Genomic DNA, 16,628 nt, shown 5'->3' on the forward strand with positions numbered 1-16,628 from the left:
TCGCCCTTATGAAGTACATGCCTGAGGGAAAAGTGTGGGAAGTCACGGTGTCATATTAGAAATCTGCATGCTGAAGACTCAAGAGTGTTCAACATGGCGCTGACTTGGAATCCACAAAAGAAGCACAGTGATCTCGAGAGGTAGGTTTTCCAGCCTCCAGATATTCTGATGTTTCAATATCAGTTTTATTCCATAACTGCATTTGCGTGTTTATTTCTCCTCTTCCCACCATGTCAAACCGAAAACATTTTACTAAACTCGATTTTTAACTTACCATCTGTCTCATAACCTTTCACCCGTTGTTATGGTAACATACGATGAATACATTCCAAAGCTAAGTTATTCAGAGGGTTTAATAAGTCGTTTCGTATGTGTAAAATTTTGAGAAAATTCTACAACTATGGTTGGAAAATTCTTCTCTAACAGAAAAAATAAAAGAACTTGCAAACTTTTAATATACATGATATAATACCATTCTTTTTTCTTTCCTCCAATATCCCTGTATAAAACAATACCATATACTTCAGTTTTAGTCAAAGTAGAAAAGCCATATGAACTTATCTTCTAAATTTCGGCTCTATGAAGAAACTTATTTTTGCCAAATGACTCATGTACTATTATTAAGGAAAGGGCAGCGTGCTGACGAAATGAGCACATCGTACCCTCCAATTTTCTTCTCTCTAAAGTAACAAACTTTGGGAAACGATAGTGTCTACAATCGTGTATGTGAGGTCACTGAACGATATTAGAAAATTTGACTAAACTACAGTACACTTACAATAGATTTCTGTTGCCTCACCTTCAAGGTATGGTATGTTACTGATATCTAAATACCATTCGTCATTATTTTCACGTCAATTTCTCAATTACGAGATACACAGTAATGTAGATAATACATTTTTTCAAAATTTTAAACGATTTCATTGCTGTAAAGAACAATAAAAATTAAAATACGGGTTGCTTACTTCATCTGATACTCCGATATCCCCCTAACAACTGCTGATATTTTGCAACCTCAGCTCATGAGAAATAGCTTAGTTATTTTTCAAACTAAAATTATTCCCTCGCCTGAAATCTAATTTTTATTCTAGGTGGGTATGTATTTACCCAGTTTACATAAACAGTAAGAAAACATTGGCTCAAGGTCGCAAACTAGCAAAGGACAAATGTGTTGAAAATCCGACCCATCAGGAGATTCGTGATGTTCTGTCAGCTGCAGGACTCAGAGTAGGAGTAGAAAATAAACTACATCCAAGAGAGCGAAGCAAGGAATTATTGTTTCGAGGTCGTATAAGAGTTCACCTTAAGAATGATGATGGTACACCAGTTCAACCAAATTTTCCTACAAGAGATTCTGTTCTTCTACATTTGGGCACAACTATTCCTAAGCTGAAGATTCGTCAGACCAGGCAAGCATCAGGTGATCAGTCATCCCAGCAGTCCTCATCTTCTACAAAAAAAGGAAAAGGAAAGGGGCGTAGATAAATTTTCATTTTGATACATTACTGCTTCTTTTTTTTTTTTTTTTTCCATCGTGTATAACGCTTATGAATGCAAAGTGGTACCAAAATTCAAACGATTTACATATGAGGACACGAAAACGCTCAATATCGCAGAGACAATAGAAAATGGGAGATGAGTATATTATTATCGTTTGAATGCAGGCCTATTGATTGTTATATTAAAATTATTAAAATGAAATCGGCCATGCAAGATTATATAGTTGTAGATATATGTGTATACTGAATTTTAGATTGATAATATGTAAATACAAATAATTTACTTGGTTAAATCATCGAGCAAGATAGAATAAAAATGAGGCTGAACCCAGCAGCAAAATATGTTAAACTTCTAATTCTTTTAAAAATTATAACGCCATTCAGTGTTACTCTTTAAATTCTGTAAAAAATATTAGCTTCTCATAACATTTAAAACAATTTTAGTTGTAGGCCTCTACTGCCTTATTTGAATCAACGCTAGTACATACTACTGATAATAATGGCATACAGCCTCCCAGGTTCAGTTTTCGGAAATGATAACATTTGTTTCTATATTCGTGTGGCATTTTAAGTAAACTGAGTCATCTTTCTTCCCTGATATTTCCAATTTTCCATGAAACTAAACACGTCGCTATATTCTGAACTGAAATTTGTATACAGATCAGGTAGCCCAGGACACTTATGGGGTCTGCTAAGTAATTTCGGGTAGTTCAATACATTTTGACTCCCTCAATCGAAATTCACCAGATAATTTTTCAAAGTAACGGTGATTAACTGCTGTAGAAAAACAAGTCATCAAATATGTATGGAAAAATTACAAAGTTAACGCAAACGTAAGAACAGTACACCGTGCATCATAGATGCAAGGTAGGTCTTTTTACGCTGGGTGTATAATAAAACCTATCTCCATGGTGCACACCATACTTTACGTAATAAAAGTATGCACTTACAAGTTTCTTCGAGCTTGTGTTTTAGAACCGACTGCACATGTGCGGTGCATAAATTTGAGCATTTTTAATAGTGACACAAGGTTAAGCTACTCTTTATTGTATTGCTGCGTCCGCTACTATAAACAAGAACTAAACGCATGCACGAAAAAACGTATAAAACATGCTTGCATTACATGAAACAGTTTTTGTAAAGTGTTCTTCTCTTGCAAGTATATTTTGCTGAGTTTGCCGTTATCGTATGAAATGCTTCGTCTGTAATAAACTGTCATTTAACTACGCTATAACAGCATTTTACACCTGATTGAAGTTTTTTCTTCAAGTCGATAATATTCTTCTACCAACTTGTTAATTTAAATACTTACTGCGATTTTTGAAAAAATGATACTCCGTTGGAATCGATTGGGACCAGATAGAAGGACAAAAATATTATTAAAAAAATGATTACCAAGTTGTATTCCAGAATACTACAGAATGTTATATTAAAGTAGAACTTTGTTCCATTTTTTCAGCAAAATCAATTGTACTCGAAGACATGAAAACTCTGATATAGAGATTGTTTTATGCACTTCTTGATATTAAATAGATTCCAAATATATTTACCTCTAAGACAAAAAAAAATACAGAATTCTTATATTATAGTTTCAAACTATATTTTCTGACGATGGCTGGCTGGGCCCAGCCGAAACGTCGCAAAAAGAACTTCAACGATTTTTCTCCTGTCAAAATTGACCTTTCCCGACGAATTCCTCACTCATATAATGCTTACGTGAATCACAATGGAAATATCCGTTAGTCGAAAGTAGATACGTGATTTGTTTGCGCCCAGCTCTGTATTGAATTTTGCCTTTTAACAGTCAAGAATAAGACTTATGCGAAAAAATGTTGAGTCTTCCGTAAAAGATATTTACAAATTTTCAAATATTTTATAAGTTTAAAGTGAGTTTATTCTAATAAAATTACGAAAAACAAACGTTTCTTTTACTAACTTTCACTGAAGTTACCATCATAATGGTTCTTCACAGTTTTCGCTTCAACTAACAAATTTTAAAATATCTGGAGAGACAAAAACGTCTTCGTCCATAGCACTGATATAGGTATATATAAACTGACGTCGTCCGTAGCTTTCCCTTTTGGTCCTTTTCCCCTCTGAATTTAGTACTGTTCAATGTACTCCATGCCAAAATTTTACAAAAAATTATTCACCCGTAGTACATATATATTGATGGTATTTAAAATGAATCCTCTTACTAAATTTATTCTCTTTCCGAACCATTGATTTGGCTGAAAAATATGAGGTTTCGTGATTCTAACCCAATTGTATGATACGCTTCCAATAAATTTGAATTTTTTTTACGTTTCCAGCAAAACATATAATATATGGATTCGTGTGTTGATTATATGATGATATCCATATTTGGCCATCCCGAATAATATTTATAACCCTTCAACACAATCTTTTGTGTGGAAACCTCTTACTTGGGTGCCGAAATCTAATGCTTGCATACACGGTCATATAGGTAGAATGGGGCTGTTGTGCATTTTTTCGCGGTTGAGATACGTGGACTCCGATAATTCCAGATATATACGACATTGCGTCGAAATTGAGTACAGCCAGTGCTACAGCCCCCATTAGATAGGAATGGATTAGAATGCGATAGATATATAATGAATAGAAAGTGTTCTTCCTCTAGAGCACAACTGTAAGAATGTCTGTAAGTGTGTTTTTTGGAATCTTACGCTTCTGATGCGAAGCCCGTAAGACAGTCAATGACCGTCTAATAATTGAAATGCGGATATGCATTATCATTAATCACGAGGACTTTTCATTGTTGAAGATATAAATTTGAAAAACTGGTAAATTCGAAAAATTAACGACGGAGCCGCCTTCAGGGTGGCTAGGTGGTCTAGTGGAGTAAGGCTCCGGTAAAGCATCACTAGATACCAGGTTCGATTCCTGGCTCCGTCGTTAATTTTTCGAATTTACCAGTTTTTCAAATTTATATCTTCAACAATGAAAAGTCCTCGTGATTAATGATAATGCATATCCGCATTTCAATTATTAGACGGTCATTGACTGTCTTACGGGTTTCGCATCAGAAGCGTAAGATTCCAAAATGTAAACACACTTACAGACATTCTTACAGTTGTGCTCTAGAGGAAGAACACTTTCTATTCACACATACAACAGCACAAGAAAACAAATTTGAACTAACTGGTGATGAGAGGAATTAACGACATCAGAGTCAGGGCGGCTAGGTGGTCTAGTGGAGTAAGACTCCGGTAAAGCATCGCTAGATACCAGGTTCGATTCCTGGCTCCGTCGTTAATTTTTCGAATTTACCAGTTTTTCAAATTTATATCTTCAACATAGAAATATAATAATATTTGAATATTGATATCTTTACTAGCATGCTGCAAAAAATGATATAATGTCACAGAGTTGGGTAACATCGTAATGTACTTTGAAGATATCCAATTTCTATAAGCATATTCTTTCTACTGCAGTTAATATAGTTTTTAATTTATTGCGAAAACTACTAAAGATACAAAATTCAGAGTAAATATAATGATATGTTATTCTACTTAAAATACGTCATTATTGTAGATCTTCATCTTAAATGAAATTATACATACGAATCAACGAGATGCGTGGATTATTTACAATTAAGTATGCATAACAAAAATAATATTCTACCTACGTAACCTATATAACATCATAAAATCTGTATTGAAGAAGTCTGCTCCGGAAAGTACATTTTACTTCTTTGAATCCGTTTTTCTTACGCAGCGCCATATGGATCGTCCGGATGTCCATAACGCGAGTCAACTTGATCTGCAGGTGTAGAGCGGCTTTCTTTTGTTTTAAATCTGTTCAGTCTCCGTTTTAGTTTATACTTTGAGGAACCAACAGTTTGATCTTTGATTTCTTCTGGATCCGCTGCATCTCCTTTAACATCTTTATCGACTTGTCCATTCCTACCAAGGTGTTGCCTATCCTCGCGATTTAAGCCTACTGGATTTGCCTCTCCCGTAACTTCTTCGTCCGGCATTCCATTTTTATCTTGACTATTCTCCTGTCCAGCGGCCGAATCCCCTAGATGGGGGTTACTTTCTCCAAGTAGCGACGTTTGACAATTCGAATAAGGAGATAGACCCACGATGTTGTTTTCACGGGACTGAGAGTTTCGATCTCCATCTATAGACTTATAGTGGTACGACTGCATGCCCAGCATTTGCGATCCCCCTGGAAACTGGACCCCATAAGGTGTACGAATAAAGTAGGCGTATGGATTCATGCCCAGCATTAATGGATGCATATTATATGACTCATACATTCTTCCTGACGAGACTCCCCCGATCTCGTCCTGATTCGGTGAACCAACCTGATGGAAAGTAGTTGATGACATTTTGTTAAACGCAAATAGTAATAAAATTCATTTCTATTACAGTATACATATAATTTCATATAAATATGTGACAGGAATCGGTAAGCATTTCAACAAACAAATATGAAGAATTATTTAACTTTTGATAATACGTGTTGCAATTATGGTTATTAACTGTACGAAGGAATTCGACATTAAATTAATTTATCGAGAATACTTATTTCCTTACAAAATTTGCTTGTCCCGATTCATTGTCAGTCATCGAAGTAATTGCAGGGTTCGGTTGTCCCAAGAAGCTTTGCATTTCAGTGCCATCCCGTACTCCCGTACAACTTTCGTCTATTGTCATCATATTGTGCGGCTGATACCAGTTAGCCATTGCTGCCACCATGTAAGGATCTGTTTCCAAAAATTGATATGGCGCCCCAACTACAGCGGAATTCATGTTCGACTGGTCTCCACTGATCTCTGCCTGATCGCCGCTTGTAGCCTCACTTGCGCCAACATTTTCCTGCCTAGATGAGGAATCAGAATCCCCCGTTGATTCTGCCTCCGGGTTTCTCGACCCCAGGAGCGAAGCTAACCCGTTCCCCATGAAATATCTTGCGATTAAATCGCCATTACCTGTTAATCATATATACAATAATTATAGATCTTTTTTGCGAAGTTTTGATTTTGGAAATATCGCTTCAATAATAGTGATAAGCATAACAATCCAACTTATCAAAATTAAACAATTAACACCTCGAGTCCTCAACCGTCGCAGCGGAGATACAGCACACCGAGCGGGACGATCTGCTTCAGCATTAGCGAGATCGCAGGATACTATGTCTACTCCAAGTTCCTGAGCTTGCCTTCTCATTCGGTGAATGCATTCGGCACCTAATAAATAATTTGTTTGACGTAATCGTTGTATTAGTTATTATTATTTCAATGGAAAAAATTGATCTTCACCCACAAATCAAACACTATCACAGTTTACCAATAGACAATACGTCGCATACTACCATACATTACATACTGCCAATAATTTGCAAAAAATACCTTGATCATTGTCATCGGCAACGTGGCACTGACAAATGTTGTGTTGAAATGTTGCTATTCCACCGCAGCTCTCGCACAAATTGATGCAAGTTTGCGCCCCATCGGCTGCAAGGACATTTGCTCTGCCTAAAATTCAACAGAGCAACGTGTGAAAAATAAGTTCTATCAAGAACTCCCAGACACAGAACATTGAAAAGGTTTATTTTTCCGTCAAAACACCGTCTTTTTCATTTATTTTCATCTGAATACATTCTTAAAAAATTTAATAGACTAGAATTTTATTATTCGTTTTGAGTTGAATAGCAGCTGGAGTTATACCTTGGCAACTGCTGCAATACCACACCTTATTACTTTGACAGTTTCTATAGAACGACTGTTCAGTTAATCGGTTGGTTATTCTCTAAATTTCAATCAGTGAAAATTCACTGATTCCCAATTATAAGTATACCTCTAGGCAAAACTAGTGCATATACACTAACGATTCAGTGACTTTTCACTGATATTTCACTGATTTTCAATGTATATACATTGATTTTCTCCACTGGTATAAACTGATTCACATTTAGAGAGCAGCTAGAAATTTAAGTTACTGCAGGTAAATTATATTGTGTTGTTTTACATTAATACATACCGATGCTTTGGAACACAGTTAGTCCTAGCAATATCAAAGAACTTCGCGTTAGGATCATTCTTACGCTTGCCGTCTCATGAACTAATTCGGACAACTTGCGCCGCAGTATCTGACTCCTTTAAATCGAATGGTCAGAGCCTCAGCCTCACTTATAGTATTTTCGCTTTGGAATTTGCTGACTTATACTTACGATTTATTCAATGCATTGCTACACTTTGTATTCGGCACTCTGTATGTCGCAATCCCATTATTATTTTTAAAGATATGTAAACAAAATACGAAATCTTATGCAAACATACGTATGATGAGTTATATTATTTGAATGAATATCAACTGCATTTTCATCAGATTTCAAAACAACGTATCCGAGTATAGTTATAAAAACTGCTATAATTCATTTCATTGATACGTCGTATATAGTCAGGCAAAAGGTAGATTACGTCAGGTTATTTTGTCAACCATCCGAGGCGTAAATATAACGAGAATGTCATACGCGGTCTCGCTGATTCTTTTGCATCACCCGTTATATATCGTAACCAAGTATGGACCAAATGTTTAAAGCGTTGTTAAAATTTGGAGTCATAATTACGCGGCTGTGCAATATGTTTAAATTGATTTACTTATCCGGCGATCTTCTCTCATCATCTTTCTAGCGTTTACTGGTACGATTTAGAAGTCTAATAATTTTTAAATCCAGTCGAGACCAGATACTGATTATTCTAAGTATACAAGAAAAACATGAGCCATATATTTACAAACGGTAGAATCTTCAATTTGAAATGAATTGCTGACACAGTCTTATCGTGATACATAGCTTATAAAATCATGTGCATATCAGTCAAATGTATATATAGACGAGAACGGGTTTGAAATTTGATAAATGCCTTACCGCAGCCCAGTGCAAGTATAATGAATATTGTATAACGAAATATTATATAATAATGAAACATAATAATGAATCATTGTAGAGTGAAATAAAATAATAAATTATATGCTGACGCATGATCCCCGTTGACCAATCGACCTCAAGCTTTAAACACGACTTATGTATTAAATGTGCCGTTGTATTACGTACGCGTCACCGCGTGTAATACTTCAACACAAATTCAACGACTAACTGAAATCTTTACAGCCTATAACATTACAGTAACAATGTACGATATTTGAATGTTAGACGAATAAAAATAAATATTGATTCATGAAAAAATAAAAATAAAAAAGAAACACCTTCACCGTGACAATGTTATCAACATTGCCGTGACCAGGATTCGAACCTGGGTTACTACGGCCACAACGTAGGGTCCTAACCACTAGACGATCACGGCTACTGAAGGACTTGAAAGTACTGACAAATAATAGGTATCAGTATTGAGATTTACTTGAACTTTTTAACTAGAAATGAAAGTAATTGTTTCATTGCGAAGTGCACTATCCATCCCGTGTTAAATCGTTATAAAAATAATTGTGTGTCATGTAGCTGTTTTGCAGTCTCAGTGATTCAACTGTAAATTATTCGCGAATCGTAAAAAAAAAACTCTCCACCTGTATCCACGTAAATTAATCATATATTGTTACAAGTACTCGTAATCAAGCATAATTCTCGTCCTTATGTGGTAGGTAATACAGAATATTATTAGTTACTGCATTCGCCTTGTGCAAAAAATACTTATAGGAACATCCCGAAGTCTTTTTCGCTTTCATATTATCCTGATAAGATTTACTAGATTGCTTAACCAAGGTAAGAAATTTTTATTCGATCAGATATATAATTTACAGCTAACCAGTATCAGGGGGCGTAGCTCAGATGGTAGAGCGCTCGCTTAGCATGCGAGAGGTACCGGGATCGATGCCCGGCGCCTCCAGTTTTTTTTTACTCCCATACCTTACTGTTACACTGAATCACTGGCCGAACATGAACGATTCGCATTTTTTTCAAATCTAAAGCTGAATTATTCTGGCTTAAAGGTCTCTTTATATGGATGTTACACACGTAAATTATTTCCGTTACACGTATAGACGCCGAGGCGGAATGCAGATAATGTATCAACGTGGTGGTAAATTCTGTATAGGTGGTAAAGAGAATATCTACAGCGATTCCTACTTTCCTAATAGAAACAGGGCTCCAGCGACCACCGTTGCTACCGCGGCGCGGTTTCGTCTACGATGATTATTTCGCAAACGGCCTACACGTATACTACATGCACCACGTCGCGACCACTGTTTGGTTGAATCACATTCTAGGTACGGCCTCCTACTTTCCTGATCCGGCGCGCTTCGCAGAGAGCCTACCCCAACGACTGCGGTGATGCTCATATACTCGTACGTTGCGTGTTGTTTACCAATTCGATGAACGGCCCATTGCGAAATGAAGATGTGTGAACCACCGTCCAGTCATGTCAAAATTTGTTTTTACAATTAGCTTTTCAGGTCATATTGTCGGTTTGTTTGTTTCATAATAATGATGTATTACGTAATATGAGATTTATAGGAGACAAGACTTACACCCGTATTCATTGTCCTTCCTTGAGGAACAAGGAATATACTTCATTGTACGGTGTAACTACACTTATTGGGTACTACAGTGGCAAAGTGATCGATCTCGTCGTTAAAAGCGGATATTGTCATACCTGTGCCATCAAGAAAAATACATTGAACGCCGACGAGTTTGAAAATTGGTATGAAAACCATGAAGAAAATTGTTTTTCGAATCACGCAGGTTCGGCCGGGAAAATGGAAGTTGATTCGATATTGGAAATGTTCTCAAGGTCCATCGAGAAATTTGGAGTAATGTATAGTAATTGCATTGGCGACGGTGACTCCAAAACATTTCTTGGCATCCTGAACAGTGATCCATACGGTGACAAGTGCACAGTGACCAAAAGCGAGTGCGTGGGACATGTACAAAAGCGCATGGGTACTCGTCTCCGCAACATGAGAAAACAAAAGAAGCTCGGTGGAAAGAAGCGGCTCACCGAGACTTTAATAAAAAAATTAACAATTTATTACGGTCTGGCGATTCGAAGAAACTTGAATTCTGTAGAAGGTATGAGAAATGCAATAATGGCGACACTTGATCATTATTGCTCTACAGATGAATTACCTCGCCACGACAATTGCCCGGAAGGCGCTGAAAGCTGGTGTGAGTGGCGCAAAGCTGAAGCGACAAACACCCTGGTTGCTTTTAAACATCCACCGCGTCTAATTGACGAACATGTCGAGAAGTACATTCGTCCTGTGTACGAGGAATTATCTAAGGACGAGCTGTTAACGAGGTGTTTGGGTGGACACACACAAAATGCGAACGAGACGTTCAATTCCACTGTGTGGCGCATCACACCTAAACACCTTCACTCAGGCATTAAAATCTTCGAGATTGCTGCTTACATCGCTGGAGAAATGTTCAATGAAGGCTACAGTGCAGCATTGAAAACCATGCAGTTACTGGATTTGAAAATTGGACATCAATGCAACAATTTCGCCAAGGGAGCCGACGAGGAGCGCGTCACCCGACAAAACAGGCGCGATTCATGTTCAAGTAAAGAGGCCAGAACAGCCTGCAGACTCGAACAACAGAGCGAAAACCAGTTTTTTGAAGAGTCTGAAGGGCAACTCTATGGACCCGGAATCGCTGATTAGCATATTAATGCGGTAAGTTCAAGAAAATTACGATTTTTTATATACGAAAACTTTGACGCACGATTTCTCGGTTTTTCATTTTTACGATTTTTCCTAATTGGCGGGAAAGATAGGGAAAAAAGTAAAAGTCCTATCGAAACGAGACAAATTGCATTGTACTCGAGATTAAATTCTCTTCTAGTTGAACCTAAAAAACCTTAAGAAAGTTAAGATTAACCCACTGTTTAAATAATCTAAAGTGAATTTTTTTTTTAATTTGCAAAAAATTGTTGTATTTTTCACTTTTTGTTGAACTTTCTTGGTTTAACTAGAAGCTATACTATTGAGAAGTAAAATTTTTTTTGGATTCTTTGTTTCAGATGGAAATTGCGACCTGCACCTTTCCCGCCGCACGACAAATGCACACTCGAGACGCCTCGGTGAAATGCTTCTACCAGGCATAATATGAAATATATCTTAATGAAAAAGTTTAAGAAGACTGCTGAAATATATAACAATAAAACCTGGAAGTTTCGTTTCAATCGAATATTTCTTTCCTTCCCAAAAAAATCCTTGAAAAAATCGAGTTTGTAAAGCCCCTAAAGCAGGCTCCCCCCTCAAGGAAGGACTATGAATACGGGTGTTAGTTAGGTATCGGATGCGGGATAATCGGAGGAAAATTCGTGTACAGGATAGGATTTCTAATGGAGATTTTTTTTTTACGATAGATCGGTACCGTTGATTCGTACATTAATCACTATATTGGCACGAAATATCTTATTCAATTCCGTGACTTTTTAAAATGGTATAGTTATAAACGAGATTCAAAAATAGATATTATTATAAATTAGGCGAGTGTGATATCTCTTACATGCGAGATTGGTAAGAAAATTACAAATTTTAAATTGTACGAACATAGCATAAACAAGATAAAAATAGATATTATGGAGAATTGGTCGAATGCAATATCTTTTACAGACGAGAATGCTTCGATAATGACAAAAAAAAAATAGGTGTCACAGGTATAAAATAAAAGTGGCTGACAGCCTCCGACGTTATTCTTGTTGAATTCCAATTCACGCAAGACGGTATATTTAGTAAGATGGTATGTAGGTATAAAGCCCGTAGACTTACACTTGGATAAATTGCTGTTGATACATTCAGCTAATAAGATGGTGCAAGATGCATAGATCAACCTACAAAATGTCCTTCAAATTAATTGGAGCGGATGACGAATAAAAATAGACAAAAGGTCGGCTATGTTTGAATGGCTATAGATCGACAAGGAAGCGAACTTGAAGTTGACATGCAGTATACAGTACTTCATGTTTACGAATGTCCTCTGAAATGTCAAGTAGCCTACTTGCAAATTATTGGCTTTTTTGTCTTGACAAAATAATAATAATAGTTGACGTCGGGTGTTGCCTTTACCATGACATTTCAGAGGACATTCGCGCACTCTTACTCATTGTCAGTGTACAGTCGACAATAGACTCATAATATGCGAATTCCCAGTTGACTTGAAATAGTTGACTGAGAATTTCTGTCGATATTAAGTCAACTAACAGCCAATAGTGTGCTACCTAGTCCAGGAAATATAGGGACATGAGCGTTATTTTCTCAGGACAAGCTGATTCTTTTGGTATGGATAGTAAAAATGGCGTACATGAACATATATCATATATCAACTTTGACGGCCTATATAACTCCGTTGTTTTCCAACGAATCTCAACAAACCTTTTTTCAAGATAAAGCTTTTCTCATGTTATTTTCATATCCGAATAGAAATATCCCGAATGGAAATTTCGAAGACGAAACTGTTCACACGTTTGTGAGCAGAATTCTGATACCTAACATATCTTTATCCCAACTCTGCCGTTACTACAGGTTATCGGGATTCTGTATCACTGCATATACAAAACATAATCATTAGCACCATGCACACCTCCCTGAGTGGATCACAATAGCGGGATACGAATGACTGACACCTGCGCACTGATCAGTTTTTTGCATAAATTTCAACGCCTGTCCGTCAAACTCGGGAAATACGTATGTACGTACTTTCTATTTCTACTCATGTGTGCGCATGTTATGCATGATCCAGATGGTTGAATGAATCATGTAAGCTCTTCACCGGTCGCGTTTTCGTTGCTTCCGAAAAGATTTAAGCAAAATGGTACTATTTGCCAAACTCGCATTTAATTTTACGTTTGACCAAATTTTACATTTGACATTATATTTGGTGAATTAACAAATTTCGAACTTTTTTTTGCCGATTTTGAAAACCATTTTAAAATAGAATATACACCGATCCTATCTTATTTTTCAGTTGCTGAAATCGAACGAAGTTGCAGTTAGCAACGTTATCGTAACGAAACACTGGGGAAAAAATCACTATTTTCTTAATTTTACAATGATTTTGAAGAAACCAAGATTTTGAAATATGAGTGTGTTTTGTTTTATTATGGTGTATTGAATTTCAGACAATTTCAAAATCGCGAAATAACCGTTTTTCCTCAGCATGAATCACTACGATAACGTCACTAACTTCAATATGATAACATCGATGCTTTCAGAACACACTGCGCACTTTCATCAACAGCACAACAAATCATTTCCGGTATTCTCTTTTAGTTGGAATGCGAAATGAATGCAGTGTCTTATCAGAAGCCGTTATGTATAGATTTGCTTTGGAGGTTATGTTACCCGCTTCACTAGTTCATTGCAGAAGTAGGTTTGTAACGTCGTTCGAAAGCGTAGATGTTAGTACTTGACGACCACAAAATCGGTACATATGCTAATTTAATATAGTTTTCAAGATCGAAAGAAAAACAAGAAATTAAATTGCGCACCTGATATTCATGACAATATTAAAACTTTCTCATGTGAACACACTTTGCGAACTGTCTGGTCTCCTGTTGCCGCTGTTCAAATAATGCAAATTTGCGAGACGATCTTGTTTCGCGTCCTTGTGTCCCGCATCTTGAAAATGATAATCAGTTTATTTTCTTGCTACAATTGTAAGCACTCGTAGGTATTAGGCATATTTATAAAGGACCGCCGAATTGTACATCGCCATGTAATTTCGCCGATTTTTGAGCAGCAAACCTCATTTTGCTATCTCTGCGTTCCTGGTAGGAGGATCTCTGTTTGATAGGTCGGGGCTGCAGCATGTCGATTAGAAGTTGACTACAACGCATCATACTGTCCTGGGAGTGGTGTCGACTAGTTAGCGGAATAACGTCAGACAGCTGTCGTCAAAATGATTTGGAATTACTTGGAAGAATTTTCACGATGATCTCCATCTGCACATTAACACAAGTTGATAGAATAGAAATTGCCAATAGTAATGTGTTACAATTGCAGTTAATTTCCGACATATACAAACGTAGTCTACGCAGTAGCTGTTTGAAATATTTGAAAATTCGTGGCTGATGAATGAAATTTATGTATAATTATGAGTGAAATCGAATATAAGTTAGAATCAGAGTGATTATACCTAAAATTGTCACGCGTTATAAGTATATTCAACGTGTATAATGCATTTCTGCGGTAATTTTATTACAGTGTGGTAGGAAAGTTGGAATTTCACGAGCGGGTGAGTAAATTTTTGGTACAAACATGTGATAGTATACAGTACATTGAAATGACATTGTTCATATCGTACATTTTATTTTATTTTAATCTTTGACCATAAATCTTGAGCCATAACAACGAGGTGCACAGTCGCCGAATTTGACGCGCTTTGATACCAGGGCAACAGAAATGTCGAGGAAGTTACAGATAGTGGACGGGAGTATCCACGCAACCATTACTTGCACACTTGAATATACATATACCTATATATATATATATATATTTATATCAGAATCCTATCTTTGTAGGAATGCAACGGGTGATAATGCTTTACTGAGATTTCTTCAAACCCACCGCAAGGCTTTCAACTGTAGAAAGTACCGGCTGACAGTAAGAGTCAAGAATTTTGAAAGATTAATATATCGGCGATAAATATATTTGTGAATTACTTAAGTATCTGCAATAAATTATGTTAAATTGTCATATTTTCATCAATATAATTACTGCAATGTAAGATATTGAAAATCTATTCCACGTTTTAACCGCATACATCAACCGTGTTATTTTGTCTACTACAATTTTTGCTTAAAAAAAATTTATGAATATTGTTCGCTTACATTATACATTTACATTTACTTGTTACTCTGGGGAATACCGTCTTTGAACAGGAATATTCTAGTTGCGTTTCAGTAGTATATTATTAATATATATTATAGCAACGTTTATCGTAAAGTAACTAAAGGAAATCTAGATAGCGATAAACGATAGCAAGGAACGTGTGGTTTCCTGGGCAGGTTGAGCGTAGAGTAGACGGAGGTGGAGCTTAGAGATGTAAAAATACCGATATTAAGATTCTCAGTAAAAATACCAAAAAAATACTGTAATTATACCGTAAACTGACGTAATTTTTTTTCATGTAATCTTGTGTTGCGAAATTACGGTCTCAATTTTTTTCGACCGTTTTACGGTAAAAAATAGAGTAACCCCACCTATTTAGATGTAAAAGCACCGGTCAAGTTTTTTTTCCGCAAATTAACGGTCACTAACAAATATTACCGGTCATTCACAAAATTACAACTACATAGAATTAACGTGGCATCTTTCTTCACCTCCCATAATCATAAATTTCGTTTTTTTTTTGTTTTTTTTTCTTATAGAAAGCTGTATAATATTCACAGCTGATTATCAATACATTGATAAATTTATTACAGTTTCGTTACAAAAATACATGCCTAAAAAGATTATTCTTAGATTTCTTCTTAGTTTTTCTTCGAATTTTGTAATCAACGAAAGGAAAAAAAGGTTTCTGAAGAACCAGACAAATAATTTAAAAATTCTCTTTCCACAAATTTTGGTAAGTCTATTGTTCTCACTTTCGTTTTAGTTGGATTCTAACAATTCGTTTTCACTCTTTTGTAGATGACGACCCGAGGTTCATTTTGACTTTCTTCATCAAGTATACTTCGTAACTGGCTGTTAAACAGTTTGACGAATAGCTGAACGTAAGTTCACGTGTCTTTCCATTTCTCTGTTCTCTCCTTTCTAAGCTTATGATTTCTTTTTCTCTGCTTTTCGGCTTTCAGATTAATCATTACTTTTCCATTACCTTGTATTAAATTTGTATTTTTCTTTCATTAAATGTTTAGTATGAGGGGATAAACGTCGACACTGTCGTAGATAAAAAGCTACAGAACGTACTGGAAATCATGAATACCAAGTCGTGATCGAGTAAAGTATTAATTCGGGTGAACTTCTCCGGAATTTGAATTAACAGGAAATACAAAAGAATGAACTGAAATTTTATTAAATTTACTTGCATTACTGTGAATTCTCGCGAATTATACAGCAAAAAATTAAAACCCATGATTTTAAATAAATCGTGTTAGATGTATTAAAAAAAAAAATTGATATGAATTAATAAACTCAA

The 16,628-nt window shown here is 36.1% G+C and overlaps 3 protein-coding genes, 1 long non-coding RNA gene and 2 other non-coding genes across 6 annotated transcripts; 4 read left to right on the forward strand and 2 right to left on the reverse strand.

Moving 5' to 3' along the window:
• LOC124303881 (signal recognition particle 19 kDa protein) lies at nucleotides 1-2,089 on the forward strand. The gene is made up of 2 exons (XM_046761668.1): nucleotides 1-140; nucleotides 1,092-2,089. The coding sequence occupies exons 1-2, from the start codon at nucleotides 94-96 to the stop codon at nucleotides 1,483-1,485; spliced, it is 441 nt and encodes a 146-aa protein (XP_046617624.1). The 5' UTR covers nucleotides 1-93; the 3' UTR covers nucleotides 1,486-2,089.
• Nucleotides 2,090-4,855: 2,766 nt separating this feature from the next.
• LOC124303879 (uncharacterized) lies at nucleotides 4,856-7,634 on the reverse strand. Its single transcript, XM_046761666.1, has 5 exons — nucleotides 7,511-7,634; nucleotides 6,880-7,005; nucleotides 6,580-6,717; nucleotides 6,065-6,459; nucleotides 4,856-5,832 (listed from the first exon to the last, which is right to left on the reverse strand). The coding sequence occupies exons 1-5, from the start codon at nucleotides 7,566-7,568 to the stop codon at nucleotides 5,230-5,232; spliced, it is 1,320 nt and encodes a 439-aa protein (XP_046617622.1). The 5' UTR covers nucleotides 7,569-7,634; the 3' UTR covers nucleotides 4,856-5,229.
• Nucleotides 7,635-8,763: 1,129 nt separating this feature from the next.
• Nucleotides 8,764-8,835, reverse strand: Trnah-gug (transfer RNA histidin (anticodon GUG)). The gene has a single exon. It is a non-coding gene; the product is annotated as a tRNA-His (tRNA).
• Nucleotides 8,836-9,299: 464 nt separating this feature from the next.
• Trnaa-agc (transfer RNA alanine (anticodon AGC)) lies at nucleotides 9,300-9,372 on the forward strand. Its single transcript has one exon. It is a non-coding gene; the product is annotated as a tRNA-Ala (tRNA).
• Nucleotides 9,373-10,536: 1,164 nt separating this feature from the next.
• On the forward strand, nucleotides 10,537-11,622 carry LOC124303880 (uncharacterized). The gene is made up of 2 exons (XM_046761667.1): nucleotides 10,537-11,158; nucleotides 11,506-11,622. Exon 1 carries the CDS (start codon nucleotides 10,556-10,558, stop codon nucleotides 11,144-11,146), a length of 591 nt encoding a protein of 196 aa, XP_046617623.1. The 5' UTR covers nucleotides 10,537-10,555; the 3' UTR covers nucleotides 11,147-11,158; nucleotides 11,506-11,622.
• Nucleotides 11,623-14,402: 2,780 nt separating this feature from the next.
• On the forward strand, nucleotides 14,403-16,206 carry LOC124303193 (uncharacterized). The gene is made up of 3 exons (XR_006907862.1): nucleotides 14,403-14,723; nucleotides 15,010-15,091; nucleotides 16,121-16,206. It is a non-coding gene; the product is annotated as an uncharacterized LOC124303193 (long non-coding RNA).
• Nucleotides 16,207-16,628: the final 422 nt, after the last annotated feature.

Source organism: Neodiprion virginianus, chromosome 4 (genome assembly GCF_021901495.1).
Source record: "Neodiprion virginianus isolate iyNeoVirg1 chromosome 4, iyNeoVirg1.1, whole genome shotgun sequence".
Classification (NCBI taxonomy): Eukaryota; Metazoa; Arthropoda; class Insecta; order Hymenoptera; family Diprionidae; genus Neodiprion; species Neodiprion virginianus.

What these genes read in the sequence shown, in the direction of transcription:
- LOC124303880 (XM_046761667.1), top strand. Translation starts at nt 10,556, where the DNA reads ATGAGAAATGCAATAATGGCGACACTTGATCATTATTGCTCTACAGAT.
- LOC124303881 (XM_046761668.1), top strand. Translation starts at nt 94, where the DNA reads ATGGCGCTGACTTGGAATCCACAAAAGAAGCACAGTGATCTCGAGAG. An exon ending in AAGCACAGTGATCTCGAGAG is followed by an intron (nt 141 to 1,091) that starts GTAGGTTTTCCA and finishes TTTTTATTCTAG; the next exon opens with GTGGGTATGTATTTACCCAG.
- LOC124303879 (XM_046761666.1), bottom strand. Translation starts at nt 7,568, where the DNA reads ATGATCCTAACGCGAAGTTCTTTGATATTGCTAGGACTAACTGTGTTC. An exon ending in AACTGTGTTCCAAAGCATCG is followed by an intron (nt 7,006 to 7,510) that starts GTATGTATTAAT and finishes GTTGAATTTTAG; the next exon opens with GCAGAGCAAATGTCCTTGCA. An exon ending in TGCCGATGACAATGATCAAG is followed by an intron (nt 6,718 to 6,879) that starts GTATTTTTTGCA and finishes ATTATTTATTAG; the next exon opens with GTGCCGAATGCATTCACCGA.